Below are 20,386 nucleotides of genomic sequence, written 5' to 3' on the forward strand. Positions count from 1 at the left end.
GGAAAACGTCCTGATACAGATGCACTTGTTTTAATGTCCCAGTGCCCAGTTTGGCACACCCAGAGGGGACGTCAAGAGTGAGTGCTCTTCCAGGGATTTAATGAGACAGGCTTGCTTGGGCATCGGGGAGTAAGGTGGGGAAGGGGGGGCTAAAGCTGGGGCACAAGTGCTGCCTGAATTGGGGGTGGACTGCAGTTAGGCTTTGTGCCATCCTGCCATGGAACTTCAGATACATACATTCTGCTAAGTGTTTGCTGATCTGTAGCATGTTTTCCATGTTACATCGGTATAGAAATGACTACAGTTGGTATAATTTGGAAACTCCAATTTTAAACCACCAGTCCAACATTTCGGATATGAATTCAGCCAGTAGTCAACATTAGAAAATGCCAACAAAATGCAACCAGACAGGAACAATGTTGCGAGCCAAATGTAATTAACAATAAATGTGGAAATGTTGCACAGCATCTGCTATGGCATTAGCATGTTCTCAGGTTTTTAGAGATACATGTATTTGGAGTTTTGATTTTAATTTATTTCCACATTTTTTTCTTTAACAAAAATAATCTTGGTGATCGTAACATAATGTAACATTATGGTGTGGTAGCAGCATAGAGTATGGACACAGCGAATTGCAAAAATGAGACATTAATGCCTGTGCTTAAATAAATCCTCAGGCAAACTGCCATTTTCATCAGTTCATTCACTCTCATGTTTATTTTACCTCAAGACATCAAGTCAACGGACACTGCTTTCCCTCCAGAAGGGCAATGTTTCCTTCTCTTGATCTTCTGGCGGAGGGAAAGACAAGTACAGAATATGAATCAGCACACTCAGTCTGCTGTTGAATGTTTTCTTTTCAAGGTCTTTGTTTTAGTCTGCAGAGCCATCTGCATCAAACGCCAGTAGCCGTCACTATTTGTAGTCACTCATGTCATTCTAATCCTGAAAAGTTGCTTGCAAAGCAATTTGCATTCTTGGTGAGTGATTCATAATCACGGCTGATACCTCTCAAGGAAAACAAGATTTATCAAAAAGACAACCTACCAATATCAGTGGTGCCACAATTAGCTTGAAAAGGTAACTTTACTGATTACTTGAGTAAATGAGTTATTTTACTGATTACTTTATTTTCAACTTAACTATAGATTACAAGTTACATTCAGCCGATACCGACCTCTTGTTGAACATAAAAATGAGCGAATTTTCCACTTAATTGTATATGCATTTTTTACGGTGACGTTTACGTTTGTTTTTATTAAAAATAAAACTAAGACAAACTTTTTGGTATACATACATTCAAGGAAAAACACCTTTCCCAAAACAACTATTACAAAAATTATGTTGGGCAATAATAGTCATTATTGTTGCCTTACTGCTGTATTGTATTATTTTCACATTACATTTATACATTAGGTTACTTTACTAAAAGAAGACTTTCATGTTATTTTCTGTTGACATTGTCTATTTAATTGTCATTATAGTTTTAAAATGATGACGGATGACGAATAATCAACATTGTATTGTATTAACACCAAATTCACAAGAAAACGATATAGTACGTACACCATCGGAATCGTCTTTCAAATACCTGTCTGATAGTGCTGGTTTCATGTGATTCTTTGAAAATTTAATCGCATACCTAAACAGATGTGCATAATTTCAATGGCGCCAAAAGTGGTTTACTTTCAACAAAATATACACTTTAACAAATGCTCATTTTACGTAAAACACGGTCGCCACCATGTGCCTGAAACGAGAAGAGTTGCATCTTGGTTTTTTTGAACAGGCATTTAGGTATTCATAAACATGGCCCTGAGTTCGCTTCCTCTTGTAGGGAAACGTAGTTTTATATTGAGATTAGAAATTGTACTGAGGGACTTCAATACTACAATCCCCACAAATCCTTGTTGCCTTTCCTTGCGTCGAGCGCTATGGCGTTGTCTTGAATCGTACATTAATCGCAAGCGTTTTGTTTACAAGGGATTGCGGTAAGATGAAAATATTACTTTTAAACACTCGACTTGATTATAAGATCAGTGCTGAACATCCGTGAATTTTCTGATGCAGGATTCGCCCGTTACTTAATTGTTAGCCCTCTACTCTCAAGTGCTAGTTCAGCTGCTCCACAGTTCGCACGGCAGTCATTAAGCTAAAGTATATTTTCACAGGTGGAAGTGAAACATCGGTTTAAAAGGGACCTGCTGCGTTGTTGTTGCTTTCTGACACCTTAGAGAGAAGCTTAAATGAAGTCCATAATCATTAAGACATGCATTTATTTCGATCGTGTGTTGCTTGCAATTTACACTGGCCTGATCATGCAGGATTTCAAATGATATCTTTATTGACTGACTCTAAGTCCAACAAAACAAAAATGATGCTTATATATGAAGTGCCAAATATTAAGGATTGTCATTAAATATCTGTTTGTATGAAGACAGTACACTCAACTTTCTCCATGTTATCTTTATGCTTGCAGATGGCAGCTGATTCCTCAGAGAAGAAAGATGTTGATTCCTTAGGGACCAAAGACAGAGAGAGGAAACGCAGCCGCTCGCGGGAAAGAGATCGGAAACCATCACCTTTACGCAAACGCCGTCGATCTCGAGAACGCAATCGCTCAAAATCTATTGAAAGGTATCCCAATGCATGAATGCAACAGTGATTCTCAACTGGTGGATCACGGACAGCTTGGGAAAAATTACTTGTATTCTTATTTTGATTATTCCGGGACAATACAGAGTACAAAATTACATGTATTCTTATTTTGATTATTCCCGGGACAGTACAGAGGCGTACGAAGATCCCACATAGAACATATTAAATAAGCCACAATTTAAGTCCAGTTCAACAAATTCATTTGAAAATGTCTTTGAAAATATTCTACTCAATTTATGTGTTTTTTCTGGCGATTTTCCAACAAAACACGTTCTTTCTTCAAAACCTTTACAAAACTGGCTCCCAAGGTAACAACAGTTGAGAACCACTGTATCTACAACCCACTCACCCGTTTTGTGCGTGGCTGTGCTTCAACTTGTCTCCTCGTTTGACTTGAATTATGATTGTAGAGACCGCCGCCTAAAAGACAGGGAAAAGGAACGCGACAGAGACAAGGACCGAGACAGAAGCCGGAAGGACCGAGACAGCCATCGGCGTGATAAGGATCGGAGTCGGCGCTCCAGGTACATAAACACCTTGTGTGCATTATTTGGGGAGACCAAATACTTTTGATAATATTTCAGTATTTTGGTTTCAATTTTACTTGACCTTTACAATTTTGTAATCAAATAAGAGTGGAGTTTGCATGGTCTCTTGGTGCTTGCATGGGTTTTCCCTGAGTACTCTAGCTTCCCCAAAACATGCTTCTTGGATACATTGAAGACTACAAATCGTCATGAACGTATGAGTGTAATTGACTCGTGACACTAGTGAGGATAAGATAATATAGAAAAAGATCTGCACCATAAAACATGATCTTGAGTTCCTTACAACACTGTTTTGTCACCTTTTCCAAAGAAGTCTCTCACCCAGGTCAAAGGATGCCAAGCTAAAGGGCGACAAAGACATCAAACCTGACGAAGAAGAAGATGACAAAAAGAAAAAAGAGAAGGTGGGGTCTGGCTAAGAATTTTATGCTGTGACTTTTGTACTGTAGGTATAACTTGTTCTCCTTTTTTCAGGTGCAGCCGTTATCTTTGGAGGAGCTTCTCGCCAAGAAGAAGGCAGAGGAAGAAGCAGAGGCAAAGGTAGGGAGTTTACCAAAAAAACATTCAAAGCCCATTTCTTCCCTCATCTCTTCAATCATATCTTTGCACTCATTTCAGCCAAAGTTCCTGTCAAAAGCAGAAAGAGAGGCGGAGGCTCTGAAGCGGCGGGAGCAAGAGACAGAGGAGAGGAGGAAGTTGATGGAGGATGAGAGGAAGAGGAGAAGGGTTTTTCAAGACATCGGACGAAAAATGCTCGGTGCGTGTCATCTTTTGGTTCACTCGGTTTCTGTCGTTTGTTGCACGGTGGCGGTGTCAGTACGAGCCGGCGATGTGTCTTGTAGAGGATCCGCAGGAAAGGGAGCGACGGGAACGACGAGAGCGGATGGAGCGGGAGAGCAATGGGAACGAGGAGGACGATGGGCGGCAAAAGATAAGAGAGGAAAAAGACAAAGGCAAAGAACTGCAGGCTATCAAGGTTGGAAATGTCTTATCATTTTATTTGGATTGTGAGGTAGAGATACAGAAAAGGTTGCGGAGCAGCCGCTCAGTGTGATTAAGGGTGGAAATGTGTCGGTGCCAGGAACGTTACTTGGGCGGGATGAAGAAACGTCGACGGACACGTCACCTGAATGACAGGAAATTTGTTTTTGAGTGGGATGCTTCTGAAGACACGTCGGTCGACTACAACCCCATGTAAGTCAAATTTCACACTGTATGTGTAAGACATGCCTGTATTTCAATATGTGGTCAAATTGAACTGGGGGGGTGATCAATGTGTCGTTGCTAAAGATACAAAGAAAAACATTCGGTGCAGCTGTACGGACGCGGCTTCATCGCCGGCATAGACCTCAAACAGCAGAAAAGGGAACAGTCACGTTTCTATGGTGACCTGATGGAGAAAAGGCGTACCATGGAGGAGAAGGAGCAGGAAGAGTGAGTTTACATTTTTGAACGACCCCCGCCGTCGCATTGCGACCCCAACTCACAATGTCTCGACACGATGTCGTCTGCGCTCTCAGGACGAGACTGAAAAAGATGCGGAAGAAAGAAGCCAAGCAGCGCTGGGACGACAGGCACTGGTCGCAGAAGAAGCTGGACGAGATGACTGACAGAGATTGGAGAATCTTCCGCGAGGACTACAGCATCACCACGAAGGGCGGGAAAATTCCAAACCCTATCAGGAACTGGAAGGAGTACCAGCTCCCGGCACACATCCTCGAGGTCATCGACAAATGCGGCTACAAGGTCAGCCGACACTGAAATTCAGACTTGTGTGCTTTCTGTGACTGCCATCTGTGTTGAGTTTATTTACTAACAGCAACATGTTTTCTTCCTAATGTCCAGGATCCAACCCCTATTCAGAGGCAAGCCATTCCTATTGGCTTACAGAATCGTGACATCATCGGTGTGGCCGAGACTGGCAGCGGTAAAACGGCCGCTTTCCTCATCCCGCTGCTCGTCTGGATCACAACCCTTCCGAAAATCGACAGGTGATATAACGTGACCCCTGTACACATCTCGGCTCGCCGACTTCATCCGCACAACTTACATTCGTCGACGGTACAGGATCGAGGACTCGGACCAAGGTCCTTACGCTGTGATCCTGGCCCCGACTCGTGAGCTGGCGCAGCAGATCGAGGAGGAAACGATCAAATTTGGTAAACCTCTGGGCATCCGCACTGTGGCTGTTATTGGAGGAATCTCCAGGGAGGACCAGGGCTTCCGTCTCAGGATGGGCTGTGAGGTGAGATGAACGTATGAAAGTGCAAAGTGAAAAGGGCTTGAGCGTTTCGTAAACCAACTCGGCTGACCCCTTTTAACTTCATTCATGCCATTTCAAGTAATTTCAATGGGGGATATTGATGCATGGTGGGAATGAAGCTTGTAAGTCAAGGTACACGGGAATTTATTGTAACGGCTTGTCGATAAGGAGGATAGAAGGATAACTCTTAGCTAACCAAACCTAATCAATGCTGACAACATTTTCTCATCAGATCGTTATTGCCACGCCCGGTCGTCTGATCGACGTACTGGAGAATCGCTACCTGGTCCTGGGCCGCTGCACTTACGTGGTCCTGGACGAAGCCGATCGTATGATTGACATGGGCTTCGAACCTGACGTCCAAAAGATTCTGGAGTATATCCCAGTGACTAATCAGAAACCGGACACGGAAGAAGCAGAGGACCCCGAGAAAATGACCATGAACTTTGAGTCTGGGAAACATAAATACAGACAGGTATGTCACTTCCCGTCGTTGCGGTTTTCTCTCGCCATTTGTCTTCCATTGCTTGATTGTTGCCTTGCAGACTGTCATGTTCACGGCAACCATGCCTCCCGCCGTGGAGCGACTGGCAAGGAGCTACCTGAGACGCGCCGCCGTGGTTTACATCGGGTCGGCGGGCAAACCTCACGAGAGAGTCGAACAGAAAGTGGTGCTCATGTCCGAGGGAGAGAAAAGGTGAGACTCGTGGCGTAAACAGCCAGCATCGTATTTGCTGCTCCAACACTTAACGTGTTCATGTGATCTTTGTGCTACAGGAAGAAAATGTTGGAGGTGCTGGCGCATGGTTTCGAGCCCCCCATCATTATCTTTGTCAACCAGAAGAAGGGCTGTGACGTGCTGGCCAAGTCCTTGGAGAAGATGGGCGTAAGTCATTGTGGATTATTAAACCTGTGATCACTTTGCTCATAACAGAGGATGTCATCTTTTTAATCATCTCTGTATGTAAATGTTCATGTTGCAATTTCTAGTAACTGAGAATCTCTTTTCACCAGTACAACGCTTGCACATTGCACGGCGGCAAAGGTCAGGAGCAGAGAGAGTTTGCTCTCTCCAACCTTAAGGCAGGGGCCAAAGACATTCTGGTGGCCACGGACGTGGCTGGCCGAGGTATCGACATCCACGACGTGTCCATGGTCATCAACTACGACATGGCCAAGAACATTGAGGGTAAGCACTTCTCCACCATTGTGTCTTTTACTGAAGTCGAATCATCGAATAGCCTTCTCACTAACAAATGGAACCTCAGTCAAACCCAGTTTGACTTTTTCAACCGGACTGCGCTCTCTTGAGTAGCCTTCCATTGTAATTTGCTTTTATCGTATCACTCGAGTAACATTCCATTGATTGCCCCCCCCCCCCCCCCCCCCCCCTGCAGATTACATCCATCGTATTGGCCGTACGGGTCGTGCTGGTAAGAGCGGCGTGGCCTTGACCTTCCTCACCAAGGAGGACGCTGCTGTCTTCTACGACTTGAAGCAGGCCATCCTAGAGAGCCCCGTGTCCACTTGCCCGCCAGAGTTGGCTAACCACCCGGATGCACAGCACAAACCTGGAACCATCTTGACCAAGAAGAGGCGAGAGGAGACAATCTTTGCCTGAACATCTACAAAGGACTTAACTTGAGGTCTTTTTTATGTTTTAAACTTGTTTAAAATTTGGTAACATGTCTTGGGTGCACGTCATCAAAAATGTCATATTCCTCTTGATGATCTGTGATGGAAGTGGTTAGAAAGATGGATATGGCAGTACTGCAAATAAGTCAGGATACATACAGACCAATTGTTAGTTTTTCCCTCTCTAATTACTCTATTTTTTTTGCTCTTAGTTTTAATTGCAAGCATTTGTATGAATACGAGTTGTCAGTCTTGTGAATAAATCATCAGCAAATGCCTGCATCAGATTTTTTTTTTTTTTTTGAACAGACTTGAGTAACCCCCCCACCGATGGTGTGCAGATTCTCTTTGGACCGTAGTTAACTATTTTGGTTGAACTTTCTTTTACACTGGGTGTGATTCCATTGTTGATCAGTAAATATCGCACAACATTTAGTATGAGATGGTGTGAATTTGAAAGAAAACCATAATGGGAAAGGAATTTTCACACAGCCCAATTTTGATAGAACACTTGAATCACATCTTCTGTAATCCTGATTTTTACACCTACGTAAAGCAATGGTATTTAATAATGTGCACCTTTGAACATGGGCTTAATAGGAAACACAAAATGGGCGTAAACAATTTAAATACATAAAATGTGTTTATTTTGTTGGTCATAATTTTCTTAGCATTGTAAATCTATTTTTCAAATAGAAAGCATTCTTTACAGCATCAGGCAGGAAATGTCTCACTTTGTACACCTTTTGATCAGGAGCAGGAAGAGGCGTGTTGTCACGCTAGTACACTCTGGTAGTGTGACGGATACACGGTTAGATTTAGTGCAGTTATTGCATTACAAAGCAACCATCCCCAAAAAGTAGTGCAATTTTTTTTCTGTTTTTTTTTTTTTTTCCCAAACTCACACTAAAGAGGAAGTCCAGATGGTGTAAGGCGTTTCATTTTTCAATGTTAGGCTTAGTATTGCATACAGAATAAGACGTAGGAAACTTAAATGATAACCTTGTAAAAATTGTGCTTCATAAATTGGAAAGAAACCTCAACCGCTTCATCAGTTGTTTAATCATTGGTCCACTCTGGCAAAATAGAATGAAAATAGCTAATTGTAGAACTAAGACATGCAGGACATCATTCATCTATCTGATGTGGAGAGCATTTTCAGTGAAGGACTTTCAAAGTGCGTCAAGTACGTGAGCGCCAAGCTCAACTTGAACTTGGGGGGGGGGGGGGGAGTAAGAGTGCCGTAAGTTCAAAGTGGAGAAGGAAAGCGCCCCAAAAACGACTATCACTGCAAGACAACGGGCACAACCAGAAACGATGCATTACTAAAATACTTAACGGTAAAAATAATCAGAATTCATGCAGCACTTGCATAGTTTTTTTGTCTTTGTTTTTTCTCAATCATGCCGTTTTTTATCCTCTTCAAAATATACGTACAACACTGAATACATGTGCGACATAGAAGCAGTAACCGAGTAATTAAATCGGCCGGTACGGACCCTGTGAAACGCTCGCAGGTTGACGGCTTAAGAACACAATGACGTGTCACGGGCAAGTGCTACAGCTGCGAGTCCTTCGCCGCACGCTTGTCACATGGAGCCGAGGGACACCTGAGGGTCGGCCGTGGTAAATCTGCAGTCCACAAAGCGGGTGCGATGATGACGGAAAGAATAGCGACGTAACCCGGGGGATGCTACAATCAATGTGCTACAATCGGATGACGGGGTGCCTCGGAGACACCACAAGCCCATGCGAACGTACATTCACGAAAGCCGCCATTGAGTAGCGTGCATCGTGTATGGTGGATGGGTCAATGTAAACAAGCAATGTGGGCACCAACATTCCCTTTAGTGTTTGTTTTTTTAAACAATTTTACATTCTCTGTGCCCGTCAGCTTTTTTGAGGTGTTAGTGAGTGATTTTGCAATAGCAGAAAGACAGCGAGAGGGAGAAAGAAAGAGGGAGGAGATACTGACTGTGTGAGGAGAGAGAGAGCAAGAGAGAGAGCGAGAGAGATGCACTGATGGTGACACGGTCATGTACTGCAGCTTCACACTTGCAATGTGCCATTCGCCATCTCCTAAGTTAAAAAAAAAAAAAAAGACAAAACGCGGGTGGCAGCGTATACCTGAAACAAGCGACCAAATCAAGAAGCAATGTAACTAAACTAGGGTGCCCGTTCGTATTTACACGATCCGAAAATGCATTCGTGTCTCCAATCGATGGATTCAATAGTAAGCATTCCTGCATTAGTTTCGCCGTAAAGATCATTCAGCTCCAGTTCTGGCATCAATGTGCAAATAGTCTCAAAATGATGATACTCTAGTCACACATGCAACAGTAAAGATATCTTAACACGTTTTGCTTTAAGGCCGGTTTACGGAGACATCCTACAATAGAGAAACACAGGCAAAGCAGAGCAAGTTTGCCTGAAGACATTCCATTGCAGAGGAGCCCTGTTGACAAGCTGACAATCTGCCCAGAGATGTCACAAAGTCCCCTCGGTGGAGAGAAAGTGATGCTCTAAAAATAGACCTGGACTTGGGGATTCATCAGTAGGTGTCTCGAGGCCAAGGGCGGCTGCGCTGGCGGTTGTTCCTCTGGTTGTGACCCTGCTGGGCTTCACTTTGAAGCAGCCTGTCCTGTGACTCGTGGCTGTTGGCGTTGCGCCCGCCGGCGTGGCCGCGGCGGGCGGGGTACATGCCCCTGTACGTGCGGCCGTGGCAAGGAGAGGCGTACTCATCCTCCTCCTCTTCCTCGTCTTCTTCTCGCCCACGTCGACACGGGCTCCCCCTCTGGCCGTGAGACAGTGAGTCGCTTGCTTCGTCCGAAGGCATGAGACTGTCCTGCTCCAAGGGGGAAACGGCCTCCTCGCCCACCTCTTCTTCCTCTTCCCCCTCCTCCTCCTCTTCCTGCTCTTCAGCCTCCATTTCTACTGTCTCACTGGGCTGCGGCTGGTTCTTGTTCTGGAAGAGCAAAAGGAGACTGACTAATGGGGCACAAGTCGACAAGTGGCTTCACACTTCCTGCAGCTGTTCTGCCACGTCAAAGTTTTGGTGGATGCAAACAAAGAAGGGTGACAAAAGGACTGCAAACACCATGTGAAGGAGGACTTACTATATGTGCAGCTTTAAAAAAAAAATATATATATATTGTGCGTTGTGGGTCTTTCAAGTAAGTGTGCAATGTAGTCTTTTAATCTAATTAAACTAGTCATTTTTGACTGATGTTATGCCAAATATAACAAACGTGAAAGACGAAAGAGACACTATTTTAAGTTATTTTCTAAAATGAAAGCAGACGTTTGCAAATGTCTTGATTTGATTCGACAAGAAGGATAATCTTTTTGTTTTAGAAATAAATAAATAATAATATTTAGTGTTGAACGGCTGACCTTGGAGGATTTAGACAAATCTAGGGTAGAAAATGGCTCTATACGATGACTCGAATATTAAAATAGTTGTCAATTCTTTTTTTAATCGATTAATTTTGACAACTCTAGTTCAATGCATAAAACTAAGTTGTAAACATGAGGTGGGGAAACGTGCTACACTGCGACACAAATTGATGTGTAAGTTGGCGGCTTGCTGAAGAAATGCTTGTAAAAATGAAATGGAATTGGTGGGGGTAGGCATGAATCCATTTTCTATCTGTCTCGCTACCTAGCTAGATATCCTTTGCGTATTTCGAATGTCACAGACAATACGAGACCTAGCTGGGAAATGTTCTCAAAGTGTGTGAATTTGAAGTTTGTGTGAGGTCCTTTTCAGTGAGGTGTTTGCAAAGTTTTGTCATTGTTACACCAAAGTAAGTACTAAATGCCAGTCAAACGGTGAAGATGGAAAGAATGGCGAGGCCATGTGGCACCAGTGTTAGTGTCCACATACTGTCTTGTGTTCTTATCACTATTCTTGTGGAACAAGAAGTACACACATTCCCGATAGCGTCATGTGCCACCGCGAGGATCGGCACATTTACGTGGCATGCGTGGAAACGGGTCAACAGACAAGAAGGAGTAATGAGGAGAATCTGTCAAATGACACGCACATTTAGTCATTTTAGACTCCCATGTGTCATTCATTGCGGTGAATTCAAAGTGTTGATTCACTTGAGACCGTCAACTCAAGGAGAGGAGGAAGGATGCGGCGCACAAATAAAATACTCTCATCCCCATGTTTGGCTGAGGTGTTCATAGGTGTGTGTTGTATGTACCCCACTACTCACCCCAGCTGGTAAAGCCATCATTCAATTAATTCCTGTATTTCAGAAAATGTTAAGCATGGATGAGCGAGAGGACACACAAGCGGAGACAATTATATCAAAGACACGAGAGGGAGAATTGGGAGGCATTGAAAACAGCGACAACATCGTGACACTCTCGATCGGTGAGGAGCAACTCACCTGGAGGCTGGAGATGGCGGACGGCGGGGTCATCAGAGTCTGCTCTAATAGAGGATTAAGAGGAGAGGTGCCTGGGAGATGAGTGGCCCGCCAGTATATCTCCAGGTATTCAGCCAGATGCTCACAAGCATCCTCCAGCTGGTTTTCATCCAAAATGACATCAAACAAATCCTACAGGCAACAAAAAGTGCAACTTAAAAAAGGCAGTTAAATCGTGATGCCCATTTTGGTGCTCCTCAAGCAAAGCAATTGCGCCGTTGTGGGCGTGAACACATCTGACTTGATGTCATCTGTGGAGGTGATTGGCATATGCAAAGTATGTTTAAAGTGAACTGCAAGAAAGACTTGCGGATTATGCAAAGTGGTGACCTGGAGACCGCCTTCCAACATCCTAATCAACTCTTGACTAGCCCTCGTGTTTGAGCAACAGTGGCTCTTTTGTAATTAGTACACTTTATGCTCTTGTTTATGTTCATTCCTTTTTAGGCAATTGATTTACTTGTCGGTGTGTAATTCTCGCAGCTCTCTTGAGTCAATAAAAATAATTAGTTAATTGCTGCTTGCTCTGTTCCGCCTTGTGCATTTGGCAAAGCCACCACTCATGTTGACAGCTAACGAAATACATTAATATTAAATACATTAAATACATCTTTCTGAGAGGAATAACATTTAGGTGCTTTGTGATTACAGACATTTGTTTGTAGGCGTTAATAACTTTAAGATCTGATTTGCTAGCAGCTTGTTGTTCAAACATCTAGTTCATCATTGTGAACCAACTAGTCATCATAAAAACGTTACAGGGAATACTGTATGTGCCATTTCCATTCATGTAAAAAAATTATAGTTCACTCACAGGGGGGCACTGAGAAAGTTTGTCTGAGGCCATCATCTGCACATTCAGGTGCTTGCTCTGAGACTTCCCCCTGGACTTGATCAACCTCTGGAGTACCTGGAAGGAGCCAAAATGGCAGAGTTGTTCTACACTGCGTAACAAAAAGGGCATTCTTGTGGACGGTACCTTTGGTGAGGAGACTTTTACGTAGACAACGATAGGTGCGAGGGAAGTTTTGGCGAGCTGTGCAGGGTGGTTGATGGTGTCCGCATCCAGAACCACCAGCTGTAACGTTTTGGCGAGTTCAAATATCCTCTCGATCTCACTCTGAACCTCTGCTGCATAAACCACAAATATTCAGTCCTCAAAAAGTGCCCATCTTTTGAATGGGATTCTTACCCAAACTGGAGCGAGTGTTGGACCTCTCCATTATGGGTCTTTTATTGAGGACGGACCTTTTAGCAAGGGACAAGTCGGCAGTGACACGGGTGATTGAGATTCTGCGGTTTTGGTGGAAGTAGCAAAAACATGCAGTCAATATTTGGGCCCCATTGATTAAACAGGACAATCAGGAAATGATGATTTGGGCTGACCTTCCTTCAAATCTGTGTTTCAGGAAGTCAAAAAGGGCTTTCTGCATCATATCTGTAACCTGGGGGAAGAGAGAAGAAAAGAACATTTAATAAAACTGTCTTCAACAATTAATGGAGCAGTGGTGGTTTTAGTGCAACGTGTTTGCGTTCCGCTATTGGCCAGAGGTTCGATACGGCACGCTGACCTCGTAACCCTTGAGTGACGGTCCCACGAGGACCACCGGCCTCATGGATGGCACTACGTCATACGGAGGGACATGTTCCTATCACACACAAAGAAAGGCAAAGGGTGAAAGAGATGATGATCGCCGCAGAACGGATACAAAAAAAAAGGGTGGGCAGAGGAAGTTGGAGGGAAAGGACAACCACAAAAAATGTCATAAAGATTCTTGAATAAACCTACCTGTTTTTGCCTCTGTTTAGCTTTTGAAAATAAAAAAGCGATTCAGTTGATTCATCAAAAACACCGGCAGAAATGTGACCACCAGGCTGCCGGTGTAATACTTACATTCACCTGCAGACGGCGGTGTGGTCCTCCAGTTCCCAGTCACCATGTCTCCTAAACTGGAGGAGTTGCCCCCTATTTTTCTGCGATGCCAAACCACAATTTAAAAAAAAAAAGACACGTTTGTACATTGATATTGTTAACTAATTTATCACAACATTTGCATTATTATACAGTGTTGTTATTGTAGCATTGTAATTTAATTTCTACTGCTCTATTTCTGTTAATTCATATTCCGTCCACCTGCACCCCGGCAATGATTCCGAAGTAACCCCGGCCGGCAATGACAGAGTACCTCTGCTTCTGCTCTTGCTTGAGTCTCATTGCTTCCAGTCGTAGCGGGCTGGGAATGAAAGCGATGTCAGCTCCCTCTTTGACGAGACGGCCGATCCACCAGTCATTACTGTACTTCTGTTCAATTGACGACCGTATCAGCGCCAGACAAATATGTGCCGTTTGAATGGAGAGCAGGAGCTTGTTGGAGGGAATCACTCACTTCTTTGATGTGCAGAAAGTCTTTGGCGTCAAAGTTGACTGCAGCTCCTTGTACAGGACAGTCCTCATCCAGAGCGCCGCAGTAACTCACATTTGTCTTGACTGCAAATGCCACAGGTTTGGACTAGCAGGAAAACACAAAGTTGCTTGATGTCAATATTCAATCAATCAATCAATCAATCAATCAATCAATCGATCGATCGATCGATATTTCATTAATCCCACTGGGGCCAATTTGTTAGTTGATGATTAAATTCATTGATAATTATTGATAGTGGATGAATTGTTTAGATACATTTTTTGTCAGAATTTAAGATTCAATTATAACCAATTTTATTATCCAATTTCTATAATCATCCATGAACGTGAACTGATTTTTGTGTGGAAGGAAAATAAAACATTTGTTTTTTATTTTGGAAAACAATGATCAATGATTTTGACTAATTTCTGACATGTTACAGATCAAACAGTAACATGATTCATTTATGATTGTGACACTGATTCAGAATTTTCCTGTTTTGTAATACGGGATGACATGCATCACTAATTTTAGAAATTTGTGTTTTCATGTGCCACAAAAAATGAGGAAAAAAAAAAAACAACAACAATAAACTGATATCCTACCTTCGCTCTGTCGAGCTGAAGTTGTGCCTGGCGCTCGGCTTCACGCCGATACGCCTCGCGGTCCTCCTCTGCTGACAGGTCGGAATCCGACGGTCTACTGGTATAGGAATCGGCCGACCCCTGGTTCAAGGGAACGCGAGAATCTTTATGCAGTCATTTCCTGATTTGCATTGCGACGCCAGATCGAGCGTGTGCTGCGTTTTTGTGCTGCCGTGTTCCTTTGCAGGTGTCTGTTCGCCCCGAAACGCTCACGGGGGAGCTTGTGTGTACGTACAACACAATGTGCTGCTCTCCCACACCCGCCATCCTCTGGAAGACCAAATATAGCACAAAGGAGGAAACTGCTTCCTCTTCTCGCCTGCTTGGCCCCATTCCATCCCATCAGCCCCCACAGTGCAGCACATATACATCCGTTTTTTTGCCCTGTTTATTCTCCAAAGGCATCTCCTCATTAGCAAAATATATGCCTGCCATCATTTTTCACTCCTTGCGGTTTAAGGACGCATCCTAGTTTGGCTTCTGCATTGTGCGCAAAACAACAGATCAAACCAAGACTAACTTTTCGATTTAGTACTGCAAATGGGTTCAGCGCGCTCCTTTGCATTTCTGTGTTCAAGACGTTCTCTTTCTAATCTTCACAATTGGTAAAACCAATGACAATACGATTCCAAAGCCCAATTTCCTACAGACGAGTCACTGCCGTCACAATCAACTCGAGGAGCAATATGTACCAGAATTTTAACAAAAGCAGAACTCGTTCCGGTCAAATAATGTGCCAGGACTGCATGCTCATGTGGTTTCATTTGCTGCAAAAAAGATTATGCACAAAAATAGAATATATTATTCAGGAGGCTGAAACAGCTCTCCTCATCTCCCAACAGCAAAAAAAAAATGCAAGCGTCAGAGATTTGAGAATCCAGTCACCAAATATCTACAAAAGAAATTCTATTAACTGCACAGTCGTAATTCAATGTCAAAAAATGACGTGTATAGCTTTCTGGTGGACAATGCCATAAATCACAGTGTGGTTCTATCAATATCAAAGTCAAGATATGTCAATTGATCATTCTGAGTGGGGAGGGGGAGGAGGAGGGTGGTCTCGAGGAAAATGGAAGTAAGAAAAGTAGGTAGAGAGAAGCAACAAAAGCGTCATTGAAAAGTGAAGACGACAATGTGCACAAAGTCGGACGGACAAGTCAGATGTGGCAGAGTCGCCGGCAACTGTTCCCTCCCTCCCATACAATCTGATTGATACAACCCCCCTCCCTCCCTGCCCCCACCCAAACGACACCCCAGCGACCTCACCTAATCCCAACAACCGATTTGTTTCAAAAACTTGGGAGCATTCGAGGCCTAGCAACAGTTCAGTACTACTTATGGCAGCACGCTGCTGCAGAAATGAGTCATACACCACAGCTCCTCCATGGACACCCCAGCCCACCCCACCCCACCCCACCACAGACAAAAAAGTATCTGCTCAGTTGGGGGAAATGGCCTCGCTCTGCATCGCACACATTTTGTCAGATCACCTTTGGGTGCCACCGCCTGCGTGGAGGGAGACGAGGTAATGACTGAGAGGGGCCCGCCCGTGCGAGCGTCGAACCCACGCATCGTGTCACCCGAGGCCTTTAAGGGAACGTCATGGATATTTCACGCCATTACAATATTTTCAGGGGATCTGGAGGTTGTCATTACTACCCCCCCCCCTTCCGATCGGGATAACTAATGTTCCCTCCTGAAGAAGGTGTCTGCTCAGCCTTTCCTCTTTTTTTCTTGCAGCTGCCCCATTTCCTCATGTATATGCTTCTTGCCACAGAACATGAGACATAGATACACGCGTGTTAGAGCCACACCTAAGGAAAATTTAGAGTGCACCCATCGTGCATTTGACCCCAAAAACTTTAATTACAAATTGAACCTCTGCTGGGAGTACCATGTTTAAGCACGTTGTAGCCCTCTCCTGATCAAAGTCAAAACTACAACTAAAACGTTAATGATTTAGAAATCTAATGTGGTCTAAATATTGATCATGGCAAAAATACCACAAACATTCATTGTTTTCATAGTTTAGAATAAGCATAGACATACAAAGGCCAGCCTCCCATGACTTCTTTAAAGCCTGAATTAGTTCTTAACATGGCACAAAATGGCCCTGCAATCTCTACTCGCATCAGACAACCAAGCCGTGAATATTACAAACAAAAATGATGAGAAATATGATTAGATTGTGATATTATGGACTCTTATGTGCTGCTGCCTCGATGGCCAGGTCACTCTTGCAAAGGAAATTGCAAATGTCAGATTTTTGTAACCTGGTTAAATTAAAGGTTGAGAAGAAGAGAAGAAAAAAGTAATGAAAGCCTTTTTTTTTTTTTGTACCTGCCGTTTGATGAAACTAGATGTTGTGTCCGAGGACGTGCTGCCATCCGAGCGTTTGAAGCGGCTCTTGCGTTTAGGCAACTTCCTGGGCAGCTGTGGACAAACACAAAGAAACAGCAATACATTCAACAGATCAATATTCCAATACACCTCATCCAATATCAGTATAATGTAAGGTTTGTTTATTTGCTTCTTTGACACGTTGATTCTTAGGTCTAATCCTTTATCAAAATTACATGACATTATTTCCAGCATATATTGCACATCGTTAGCCTTTAGCTAGCAGACCCGTGCCCACCTGTGACCTTTGATCTGTCAGGCGGCACTGCATTAAATAAAAAAAGCATAATTGTGTTAAAACCATAGCCAGGTGACACAGTTTGTGGCTACATCTACAAATGCAAGTTGAAAGTCTCACAAAGCAAAATCCATGTGTCAACAACACCCAGAAAAGACGCCAGCTAGTTCAACCTCATCATCCGCATTTGGAAAAGTGACGTGTGGTCTGACGAGTCCATATATAAAATTGTTTTTGGAAATCATGGCCATTATGTCAGTCAAAGAGAAGAAAGGACCATTGGGATTTTTATAAGCGCAATGTTCAAAATCCGGCACCTGTAAAGATTTTTTTGTGCTCATGGCATGGCCATGTGCTCTACGATTGACGGGCGACCAGTCAGGTTGTTGCCTCACCTCTTGCGCAATTCCAGCTGAAATTGGCCAACAAATACATGGATGGATTTTCGTTTCTATTCATATAAATTGAAATAACAAACTGCACAAAGCAAAGGCACATACTGCTGCTTAGTGCCAAGTTGACATTGGACTTTTACAAGATATAATCTGTATATTTAGTTTTAAAAAGAACTCACGTTGTTTTGTTTTTATATATTTTGAGACCACGTGATTTAAGCATTTTTGATCACCTAATTAGACATTTTTAAGACATCCAAATACTTATCGACGGCGTTGGCATTAAACCGTCAGCTGTCGTTTTGAGTGTCGGTACCTGCTTCAAACACAAAACCCAGATATCATCTTGAACCGTATAATAGCCTTTTAAGAGCGGCTGAGTGGAAAAGAGCAGCTATTTTCTTGAACTGCAGCTTTCCTCAAATCACAAATTAAGACTGCAGAAGGATGCAGGTTATGTGATATATGGTACTTGGCAATTTGTGGAATAAAAGAGAGTCAAAGATTAAATAAATGAGGAAGCTTAAATGCTAAAGGCCCTGTAAATTGAGGCTACAGGTGAGGCAGATCATCACAGCAGTATTTGCTCCTTTCATATTGTCGCAAAAACACGCCGTTATAAAACAGCGAAAGACAACCGGCAAATGCACCAATATTATAATTTTAGGTGAAAAGATGGCCATCATTACGATACCGCTGTTTTTTGTCGATCGAGCATCAATTGCAGGAAAAAAGAAGAAAGTAGCTTCTGTCAAAATGCGACGTCGTCATTTGCAACCCCAAGTAGACACAACGAATCAACTCTTGAATCCTACCTGGAAATAGTGCGACTGGGGGCCGCTTTCCACAGCCGACAGCGGGTCTACAGGCGGACTGGACATGGTGACAGCGGGCACCGCGGAGCGTGAGCGGGGGCGCGGGGAGGAGGAGGCGGAATGCACGCGGACATGGGTTACTGGAGGTGGGGAGAGGCAGTAGGCGACAGCAAACACATGGACATCAGTGATTCAAAAGCGCGTCGAAGCCAAGACGCATGGCGAAGCGATCGATATCATCGTCGTGTAAAAACAAACATAAAAAAAAACAACAACAACCAAAAACGTGCAGCAGTGGCAACAGAAGAGGAGAGGAGCTATGTAATGACGCGCCTCGGAGGAGATGAAGCTGAGGCTGCCAGCACAGGTCCGTACTAAGTGCCTCCATGCCGGGGGTGTCCAACTGGTTTAGATTGATGGAAAATGCCTCCACACGGCCAAGGTGACAAGCCGTTGTGATCATTTACCTTTTAAATTTCCATTTTAATTCATGTTATGTGGCTTTGTGTATTCGGGTATTTGACATCGACGATGTGACAATTTGTGGTTTTGACGATGGGGTTCACTTATGGCTTGATAATATCTTTTCATGTCAGATACCAATATGGTTTATGAATATGGCCACCATGCCTAGATATACCTTCCCACTTCACTTTTGGACCAACAGCATAGTAGAACTTCGACCAGTGATATTTGAAGAATAATAATAATAAGAAGAAAAAAGATACAGAACATGGTTTCCCTTACTTAGGCCCATCCTTACCCAAACAAAGTGCACCACAGCAAAAAAAAAAAAAATCCTCACTGATTACCCATGACCTTTTGCCCCTTGGCCCCAAAGGGGTAAATATATTATATAGAATATATATATATGTCTCTAGACATGGCAATTAAATAATGCATGGGAGAGTGAGAGTAAGGTAGAGGGTATAGTAGGCAAGTTTGGAGACAAGGCACATGTTTAGCACTCCACGTCACAAAACAAAACCCAGTGGGTCCACCAACTGCTAGCTAAGGTCCTTGTAAAATCTCTCCATGTGTTGCCACTGCTCTCCACTGTTTTTATGCAGGTGCTTGTCAGGTGAGGCGTGGAGATCACTCTGCACCAGATTCTCGGGCCAACTACTTGTAGGATACCTTAGTTTACGGAATTCTTCTGACTGGATAACCATCATTCTCAAGGTTACCTGGGAGTTTATTTTTTTAATTCTGCTTGAATGGTGCCGAACATCATGTTCTCTCATATAATCAGGAAAGTGCAGTGGGAAGAAAATCATCCAGGACCACTTGTGAGATTTGTATGGATTACTGGCTGGGAATATATCCCGAATTATGTACCTGAGCCCATTGAACAACTGCAGCCTTCAGTTCAGTTTTATTTTCATGGAAATGTAGAAGAAAATTCCCGTTAAAACCTAAAAATACCCAAAAGTTAATTTTCAGGGGGTCCAAGGATATTTCCAGTGCCTATGCGGCTCCCCTCCAGTGCGCTAAGCAAGTGTCACGGAGGAAAGGTGAATATGAATTCAAGAGTAGACTTTTTGATTAAACCAAGGAAAAAATTTTTTTTCAAGGTTTGCAACTTGAACATGATATACAACAGCTATACATGTTCTAAGGCTTCTCATATATTATGTTGCAGCATACCACTTTTTGATCCATGAATATAAATCAGTCAAGGATAACATGATTTTTTTTTTTCTGTAACAGATTGGAATTATATTTTGAGTGTCCCAAAAAGATAACAGTGTCAGGCAACAAAGACAGGGAACCAAGTGCAGCACGATCCTTTAATGGTGAGAGGGAAAACGGGGATGTAGAACGAGCAAGTAGTCAGGGCAGGCGGCGATCTGGAGCGTGGTCGAAGGTCAGGCAAGTAGTCAGGACAGGCGGCGATCTGGAGCGTGGTCGAAGGTCAGGCAAGTAGTCAGGACAGGCGGCGATCT

General features: G+C 43.4%; 2 protein-coding genes across 3 annotated transcripts; one reads left to right on the forward strand and one right to left on the reverse strand.

Moving 5' to 3' along the window:
* The first annotated feature begins 1,880 nt into the window (after nt 1-1,880).
* ddx23 (DEAD (Asp-Glu-Ala-Asp) box polypeptide 23) lies at nt 1,881-7,391 on the forward strand. 2 transcript variants are annotated; one of them, XM_037276462.1, is made up of 17 exons: nt 1,881-1,991; nt 2,480-2,637; nt 3,069-3,182; nt 3,517-3,610; nt 3,681-3,746; nt 3,825-3,963; nt 4,049-4,182; nt 4,288-4,400; nt 4,497-4,640; nt 4,727-4,952; nt 5,052-5,197; nt 5,274-5,451; nt 5,702-5,944; nt 6,015-6,166; nt 6,247-6,355; nt 6,484-6,658; nt 6,867-7,391. In XM_037276462.1, the coding sequence occupies exons 2-17, from the start codon at nt 2,480-2,482 to the stop codon at nt 7,088-7,090; spliced, it is 2,415 nt and encodes an 804-aa protein (XP_037132357.1). In that variant the 5' UTR covers nt 1,881-1,991; the 3' UTR covers nt 7,091-7,391. The 2 variants fall into 2 exon arrangements, with proteins under 2 accessions (XP_037132357.1, XP_037132365.1); XM_037276470.1 differs by having other exon boundaries at nt 3,520-3,610.
* Nucleotides 7,392-7,728: 337 nt separating this feature from the next.
* LOC119137278 (voltage-dependent L-type calcium channel subunit beta-3-like) lies at nt 7,729-18,811 on the reverse strand. The gene is made up of 14 exons (XM_037276484.1): nt 18,441-18,811; nt 16,933-17,025; nt 14,554-14,673; nt 13,931-14,053; nt 13,730-13,845; nt 13,438-13,517; nt 13,333-13,352; nt 13,115-13,192; nt 12,930-12,988; nt 12,736-12,836; nt 12,523-12,674; nt 12,358-12,453; nt 11,505-11,675; nt 7,729-10,069 (listed from the first exon to the last, which is right to left on the reverse strand). Exons 1-14 carry the CDS (start codon nt 18,504-18,506, stop codon nt 9,656-9,658), a joined length of 1,689 nt encoding a protein of 562 aa, XP_037132379.1. The 5' UTR covers nt 18,507-18,811; the 3' UTR covers nt 7,729-9,655.
* Between the last annotated feature and the right edge of the window lie 1,575 nt (nt 18,812-20,386).

This window comes from Syngnathus acus, chromosome 2 (assembly GCF_901709675.1).
Source record: "Syngnathus acus chromosome 2, fSynAcu1.2, whole genome shotgun sequence".
NCBI classification, from domain to species: Eukaryota; Metazoa; Chordata; class Actinopteri; order Syngnathiformes; family Syngnathidae; genus Syngnathus; species Syngnathus acus.

What these genes read in the sequence shown, in the direction of transcription:
- ddx23 (XM_037276462.1), top strand. Translation starts at nt 2,480, where the DNA reads ATGGCAGCTGATTCCTCAGAGAAGAAAGATGTTGATTCCTTAGGGACC. An exon ending in CGCTCAAAATCTATTGAAAG is followed by an intron (nt 2,638 to 3,068) that starts GTATCCCAATGC and finishes TTATGATTGTAG; the next exon opens with AGACCGCCGCCTAAAAGACA. An exon ending in GATCGGAGTCGGCGCTCCAG is followed by an intron (nt 3,183 to 3,516) that starts GTACATAAACAC and finishes CCTTTTCCAAAG; the next exon opens with AAGTCTCTCACCCAGGTCAA.
- LOC119137278 (XM_037276484.1), bottom strand. Translation starts at nt 18,506, where the DNA reads ATGTCCAGTCCGCCTGTAGACCCGCTGTCGGCTGTGGAAAGCGGCCCC. An exon ending in TTCAGCTCGACAGAGCGAAG is followed by an intron (nt 14,054 to 14,553) that starts GTAGGATATCAG and finishes TTTTCCTGCTAG; the next exon opens with TCCAAACCTGTGGCATTTGC. An exon ending in AAGCAAGAGCAGAAGCAGAG is followed by an intron (nt 13,518 to 13,729) that starts GTACTCTGTCAT and finishes TTGGCATCGCAG; the next exon opens with AAAAATAGGGGGCAACTCCT.